Genomic DNA, 8,251 nt, shown 5'->3' on the forward strand with positions numbered 1-8,251 from the left:
TTGTTAGTTTTTAACTTATTACCTGCTAGCTTCATTTTGTGACCCCAAGTTCTTATACTGTGAGAGGGAGTAAATAATACACTGCTAGTCACGTTTGCTTTGCCATTTAGTATTTTGTAAACCCATATTATGCCCCCCGCAAGTGTCTCTTTTCTAAACTGAATAGGCCTACCCTCTTCTCATGTGGAAGTCTCCATAACACTAAGTACAACAACCTTGTTGCCCTTCTCTGTACTTCTCTAGTTCTTCTACATCCTTTTTAAGGTGTGAAGACCAGAAACTGGGCACAGTCTTCAAGGTGTCATGGCTTTATACAGGGGCATTATAATACTTTCAGTTTTGTTTACAATTCCCTTCTTGATAAACCCTACCATTTCACTTGCCTTTTTGATGGCTGCTGAGCACCAAGATGATGTTTTGAGTAAACTGTCCACAGTGGCTCCCAGATCTCTTTCCTGTGTGGTACCAGCTAATGTAGAGCCTATCATACGATAGGTATAGTTTGGGTTATTTTTGCCTATGTGCATCACTTTATGCTTATCTCCATTGAATTTCATCTGCCATATGGTTGCCCATTCGTACTTCCTCGCAGTCTGCCTTGGTTTTTACCACTTTGTATAATTTTGTCATACACAAATTTGGCCACCTTGCTATTCTTTCTCCCCCTTTTCCAGATCATTTATGAATGTTAAATAGCACTGGTCTCAACACAAATCCCTAGGAGACCCAGCTACTTCTTTCCATCCTGAATATAACCATTTATACTCACTCTTTGCTTTCCATCTTTAAGCCAGTTTCTAATCTACAAGTGGATATTCTCTGTAACCCCATGAATATCTGCCTGGCTTGGTTAAGAACCTCTGATGTTGGACCTTGTCAAAGGCTTTTGAAGTCCAAGTATGCTATGTCAACTGGATCACACTGATTCACCTGCTTACTGACACCTTCAGGGAACTTGAGTACAAAGCTACGTTTCCTTGGACAAAGCTACGTTGATTTCTCCCCAGTAAATCATGCTCATCCATTGCTGAATAATTCTTTTTTTTTTAATATTGTCTTACCAGTTTTCCAGGAACAGAAGTTAGGCTCATGAGCCTGTTCCCTGTGTCCCCTCTAGAGCTTTTTTTTTTTTTTTTTTCAAATATGGGCATCACATTGGCAACCCTCCAGTCCTCTGGTACAGAGGTTGCATGCTACAGTTATGAGTTCAGCAATTTCTGAGCAATTTTGCTTGACCACAGTACTCTTTCCTGCCATGGCAGGGGTCGGACTTGATGATCTGCTCAGCTCCCTTCCCTACCAACTATGAAACTATGATCTGAGCTTTTTCTGGCTCCTAGGGTGAGTGCCATCAGGTCCTGGTGATTTGTTACTGTTTAGTTTATCAGTTTCCTTTATGACCTCATCTATTGAAATCTCAGTCTTATTACAGTTTTACATTTGATTTGCCAGTATTTATGCTCTTTTTTTATTTTCCTCATTAGGATATGACTTCCACTTTTTGAAAGCCTTTTTTTCTGCTTATTGCCTCTGTAACTGTGCCATTAAACCATGCTGGCTTTCTTTTGGTCTGCTTTCCATTTTTGCTTTGTGGTATGCATTTGCTCTGTGCCTCCAATATGGTGTTCTTAAGGACTAGGGACAGGCATTACACATAAACCAGTTTAAGTGATCAGAAACTGGTTTAAACCTGTAACAGAACAGATGTTCAGTGCATATAAACCAGTCTGAGAATGGCTGGCTGAAATTGGTTTGAGATAAACCTGGTTGAAAGTAGTATCAGATTTAATCTTAATTTGGGTCAAACCAGTTTATGCCTATCAGAGACCCTTTGCTGGTCTAAAATACACTGGACTCCCCTGGCATCTTGGGATGCTGTCTGGGCTGGCTCCTCCCCTCTGCTTCCTGGCTGTAGCTCTGGCAAGACTGGTCTGCTCCCCCTCCCCTCTGCCTTGCAGAGAGGTGTCTGTGTAGTAGGTAGCAGACCACATGCTGGATATGGTGCATTCTTAATCAGCAGCTAGAATCAACAGGTAGCTAGTAATGTCCCTTTGTTGTTTTCTTAATGGGGTGATAAACACAGAGTTAGGGGTGATAAACATCGTTATCAGTTCCCTGCTGGGTTGTCCTGCTGGGGCCTGCCTCCCCCCCCCACTCAGCTCAGTACTATGGAAGGGAAGGGAGGGCTGCTCTAGCACCCCCCAGCTTTTAGCCTGAGCCACTGCAACCATATGCTGACATTTCTGGAATGCCTGTACAGTTGCAAAGTGATTCAGCCTATCCAGGTTAAACTAACCTGGAAAGATTTAATCAATTCAGGCTCAGGCTTTTTGTATGTTTGTCCCAGCAGATCGAATGCTGAGTGCAAGTTCTTCACCTTGGGGGGGGCTTTTAATTTATAGCTAGCTAGCTTCCTCATATTGGTGTAGTCTCCCTTTTTAAAGTTATCAGCTTTTGTTGATTTTCTTCTGGTCTCCCCTCCTACATGGACATCAAACCCAATTGCATTCTGGCAACTGTTGCAGAGTGACTCGCTCACACACTTTGCACTAAGCCCTGTATACTATTTAGGACTAGGTCAGGAATGGCCTTTCCTTTTGTAGGTTCGAGGACCAACTGCTCCATGAAGCAGTCTTTTATCACTTCAAGGAATTGGTCTCTGCATCCTGGCCTGATGTTAGATTGACCCAGTTCATTTACAGATAGCTGAAGTCACCCATTATAACTGTGTTTTCTGCTGTTACAGCTTCTCTAGTCTCCCTTAGCATTTCTAGCTTGCTGCTGCCTTCCTGGTCTGGAGGTTGATAGTACATGCCCAGACTTACTTTTTTCTATTTAAACCTAGAATTTCTGTCCATAGAGATTCTATGCTACCTCTCTTTTCAGTTGAAAAATCTACCCTTTTTGATTTGATGCTGTTTTTGATGTGGGTGTGGCACTCCCCCATCAGTACAACCTACTCTACCATTCCTGTATAATTTGTATTCTGGTATTACAAGATTCCATTGATTTTATTTATTTATTTATTTTTAATTCCACCATGTTAATATCGTTACTTACTGCTAAACATTGAAGTTCCCCCACCTTTAATCTTAGAACTTCTAGTATTAGCATAAAAACAGGTATACTTTTTATTGTTTCCTGGTTGGCTTCTGTGTGACCTTTTAAAAGTATTGTGGATTATTTTATTTGCTTTGAGAAGCTTCCTCACCCCCACAATTGTACAGGCATTTCAGGTTCAAAATTTGACCTCATATGCACATAGGAAATTCTAGACTCCCTTGTTAGTTTCTTTAAGGAGCACATCCCTTACTCTCTTTTAGCCCAGGAGTCTTCCATTCTAGTCTCTTCATCTTCCCCTTTCTCAGTATCCTAGTTCCTTCTTCCCACTCTTATTTCCCCTTCTGTGTTGTGTTTGGTTTTCTCATGTGCAAAATTTAACAGGTGCTGACCTCTCAATTTGGAACATACGTAGACTGACTTAAATCTGGAATATTTTAGTGCAGAACATAATTTACAATTATGCAAAAATAGAGTTTTATGGGTACTTTTTGCTGCTCTTTCAATTATGCCTTTTAAGTATTTACGTGCCAGGCAAAAGTTGTTTGGCAGTTCATTTTTTGTGACTTGTTTCTCATGACATATTTCTTTCTTATGACAGGTTGCTGAATGCAATAAAGCCTGGACTGGTAAAAAAGATCAATAGACTGCCGACCCCTATTGCAGGCTTGGTGAGTATCTTAGAGATTAATATTCCTGTATTTCTTCTGACATCCTAATCTCATGACAGCAGTAACTTTAATTTTGTAATGTAGTCTAAAGAAATTTGAATTCTTTTATCATGCTAAATTTGGACACTCCTACTGAAATGTAAAGTGTAAGTTCAGACTCCTGGAGGCATTCCAATGTCTGCTTTTTCCCTGGCAGTAGAAGCAAGTCTTTGGTTGTATATCTTTCAGAGGAAGGTGCTGATCCTGAAGGATGTGTTCTGGAGTCCTACTCCTCATTTTAATAAGTGGCATTCTGAATGCAGTTTCTTTAAAGTGATACTTGGTGCTATAACACTGTTTAATCCATTGGAGGGCAAATCTTTTTGGCAGGCATGTTGCAAGTTAAACTCTGTTGCCTCCCTTTGTGCTACTTCAATGATCTGTTGTTCTGCTCCTTCCCCTGCATTATCTGTTGCTCTTCTTTCTCCTTCCTGCCTTAACCTGTCACTGTTCTCCATGCTGGACCTGCCACAACCCACACAAAGTACACCTGCCACTTGTAGTACATGTGCCATGGATTGCCCACCCTGGTTTAAACACTTTAAAAAGAACATACAACTTAGTCCTCCTGCCTCATTTAACACTCATCAACTTCCCTTTAAAAGGAATAGAATGGCTTTTTGTAAAGATGAAGTTACATTTTCATATCATGTATTTTATCTGCTGTTATCTCAGTATACTAAAACCAGCCGATAACATTCCCAGCAGGATCTAAACAGCGATTTCAACTGGACTTAAAAGAGAAAGTAAAAGTTGCCAGTCATCAACAGAAACCTCTTAAGAAACCCTTGCATTTTGACTCGCAGTTAAAGCTGTTCTGCCATTTATAAAACTTTACAAGTCTTGAGAAAACAAGTGTGATGGGTAGTTAAAGTGCTCTGTACAGATCCCACAGAATCAGACTTTGACTCCTGTTGTCCACTTATTAAAATAAGAGTTTTTTCTTTGCAATAGTGATACCACAGCAATGTAGATAATAACTTTTTCTTCCCAACTGTACCACATCATGTTCCTGGAGAAACCTTAGTCCAGAAACAGCTGCCCTTCTTAGCTAATAGACTGCTGCACCTGACGGACATTTCCTTTTTTTAATTATAAGATCTTGTTGATTATAGAAGCTGCAGGTGGCTGGAGATCTATATAGTACTAGGGGGAATGAACTGGAAAGATAGAGGGGGTGTGTGTGTGTGTGTGTGTGTGTGTGTGTGTGTGTGTGTGTGTGTGTGTGTGTGTGTGTGTGTGTGTGTGTGTGACTCACCCTGGTGCATATACACGAGAAATGGAAATGGCCTCTGGAAAGTTCATATTTTCCCCATTATTTTTACTTGATTTTTAGCCACAGATACTATAGTTCTAAAAGTGCGAACTCAAGGAAAATAGGGTAAATTAAAAAAAAAAGATGTTTATCATGCATGTATTTTGTTGATGCCTTTCTACTGTTCCAGGTCATCAGTGGTCAAAATATTTCTTTGGTAGTTGCTCAAGTTTGATGAACCTTTCATGTGTTCTTCCTGTTACATGCACAATAGCTGATACAATCCAGGGTATCCAATAGAATACTGGGGGAAACAAATCAGTTTTTGATGCTTTTTCCCCCCACTTGGAGCAAAAGCTGAAGCATTCATGTAGTTTACTAGTTTGAACGCTTGGGAGTATTTATTTTTTGTCTAAAATAAATAGTTAGACCTAGTAAGTAAACATGAAACATACAGCTGTACAAAAGTCCCAAGGTACCTGTAATATTCTCTTTTGGTCCTGTAAGAGCAGATAATTAAATGTGTTTGTATCCAAAAGAGCTTCATGGTGGTGACCTCAAGCCAGTCATTAGGATATACTTGAGCACTTCAAAATAAGGCCAGGAACTCTTGAATGACCGTACTTTTGCCCACATAAGCCTGTAGTTAGCGTTTTATAGGCTTCTCAGTAGTTACGCATCATCACTGGGAAGTTTTGTGTGTACAAACTGAGCTCTCTTAGCTGGAAAGTTCAGTCAGTCTCAGGCTACTCTGAAATATGTCTTGTATGCGTGCACCTGCTTCTGGCATCAGTGTTTCTGTAAAGGGACGATATCTGCCTCCACTGCACTGCCAGAGCATGTTCACATCCTTGCACTTCTCTATGAGGGAAATCTGCACATACTGCAGCAGTCGATAGAAAGTGTTGGAGCATCTGCATATGCCCCTGCTGGTGACAGTAGACTGGAGGGTTGTGCCATTGTAGAGAAGCTTTGGGTGACTGCAGAACAGCTGGTTGATTTCTTCATCTGGATTAACTGGGAATGACGTGATTTGTTCACAACCTTGTAGATACCTAAACAATCACCATGCTAACTGAAAGTTGTATTTCATATTGTGGAAAGAGCTAAGGCCTAGGCCCTGTTGCACTAAGCAATGCAAAGATGATCCTTGCCCCAGTAGAAATCTCAATCTAGGATATGAACAACAGGTAAATATGCTCAAAACTACAGCGTGGTTCTGATCTGCTTTCAACTCCCGGGTGGTGCTTGCTTCTGTTAATAGCTCATCAAGACTTGCACTTTGCTGTAATCAAATGGAGATAGGAACCAAAGCAGTAAATTGTTCAGACCTGGAATCAATAACCCATAATGTTTGAATGGATACCAGATTTGATGAAATACTGTATTTTTCCATTTTTTATTTTAATAGTCTGAAGATATGGCACCCATACAAAAATAATTCCATTTACAGAGAACCCCAATAATATATTGAATCAATAACAGTGACTGAATACTTCATGGAAAAAGTTGCACATTTCCAGGAGGTTATTTAAGCCAGGATCTAATATTTTGGATGTCCTTTGTTGTAGTTAATGCTGTCAGCCTTCCAGAAACTCAATTTCCATGTATTTATTTATGGAAGCTTGAGAAGGTATTTTGTCTGCTTTACTAAACAGAAGCCCAGCTGAAGATACAGAATTGTTATAATGAAACAATATTAGTTGAGAATTTGATTTTGGCGATCTTACAGAACTAGTGGTTTTTGACTGCATTAAAGCGACTGTTTCATTTAATAGTTTTCATAGATGTTAGGGCTGGAAGAGACCTCGTAAGACCATTGGGTCCAGCCCCCTGCCCAAGGAGCAGGAAGATAAGCGTCCAAACGTTTCTTGAAAGTGTCCAGAGTAGGTGCTTGCATTATCTCTGGAGGGAGTTAGTTCCAGGTCTTGGGGGCTCAGACAGTAAACTGTTATGTCTGTTTGCTATAGTTTTCATGTTGGACAGTTTAAAAAAATCAGCTTGCATCAATAGTCATTTCATTGCATCCTGTCGTACCACATTTTCAGTAAATTTAAAGAAAATCAAAGCATCTCAGCACTGGTAAATGCTGATATTTCAGTGGTAACCACTGTATATTGTTTAGAATGGGCTGGTTATTTTTCTTGTACATCACTTCTTGATTTTCCTTCCTGTCCCTGAATAATGTCATTCTGTGAGAAAAAAGTTCTGTCTTATCTTTTGTTTGACAGGGTTTTACAGAGTTTATAGTATTACTTCAGTTCCTCACATTATCCCCACAGGAATTAGACATTTGCTTCAGAGCCTGTGTGAAAAGAAAGAGTCAAATATAATAGTAGGAAATAGCCAAGACAAAGTTGAGGGGCAGAACTTTTGTTAATGATTTGGCTAATGTTTCAACACTTAATGAAGAAAAGTCTGTGTACTGTGAGATCCAATTTCCGTCTTATGTACTAAGTATGTTTTTGCATTTATGTTCTTCAGAGATGAGAAAAACAGCACCACAAAAGTCACCTGAGATCATAGTTAACACAACAAAAGGAAGAAAACCATAACAAACTGTGTTAAAAAGAGCAGTTCCCTTGCACAGAGTCTTTTTATTAGATTATTTTCTTAGGAAGTTTATCTTGGCAAAGAAATCTTCAGGAATTTGCTAGAAACCCTGTTACAAGTGGTAGTGCTGATCTGCTGCTCTTTGTGATTTGCTGTTAGCACTGAACTGTTTCGTATATTTCTTTGTTTGTGGTTCTAAGATGCCTGAAAGATGGAGCAAAATCATTTTGCTTTTAAGAATTTTTACTTGTTAATTTAAAGTGAAGATTTTTTCCATCAGATAAATGTTAGTTTGAATACATTGTTTATATAGTACAATATTATTCATGAACGTGACAAGGAAAAAAAATACATAGCCAGTCAATGTACTGAATGTTAATATAGAGGTACATTGTAAAGTGATATGACAATTTTATTTATATAACTTTCAGTAAAAAAAGCTGCTCCCCTGCTCCATTTCCTTCTTTTTAATTTCTCACCTCTGATTTATGTTTTGTAACATTTCCTCATTTGTGAAAGCAGCATATTTCTTTTTTTGTAGGCTCTAGACTCGCAGCACAGGATAGCTTTTCCATTTCTCTGTTCACACATGGTTTATTGCTGAAGACATTATTGTTTCTGAACCAACTCGTCTCCCAGCCCAGCTCTACCTTTCTGCTTAAGTTGAGCACTG

The 8,251-nt window shown here is 39.4% G+C and overlaps 1 protein-coding gene across 8 annotated transcripts in view; it reads left to right on the forward strand.

The window, feature by feature from the left end:
- Nucleotides 1-8,251, forward strand: part of LIMCH1 (LIM and calponin homology domains 1) — a 314,049-nt gene that overhangs the window by 155,980 nt on the left and 149,818 nt on the right. For all 8 annotated transcript variants that reach the window (XM_090035832.1, XM_090035833.1, XM_090035834.1 and 5 more), the window contains exon 3: nucleotides 3,662-3,731. In XM_090035832.1, the coding sequence (XP_089891958.1) occupies nucleotides 3,662-3,731 (70 nt within the window). The remainder of the gene's footprint in view (nucleotides 1-3,661; nucleotides 3,732-8,251) is intronic.

Source organism: Crocodylus siamensis, chromosome 2, assembly GCF_052110815.1.
Source record: "Crocodylus siamensis isolate JL-2025a chromosome 2, ASM5211081v1, whole genome shotgun sequence".
Taxonomy (NCBI): domain Eukaryota; kingdom Metazoa; phylum Chordata; order Crocodylia; family Crocodylidae; genus Crocodylus; species Crocodylus siamensis.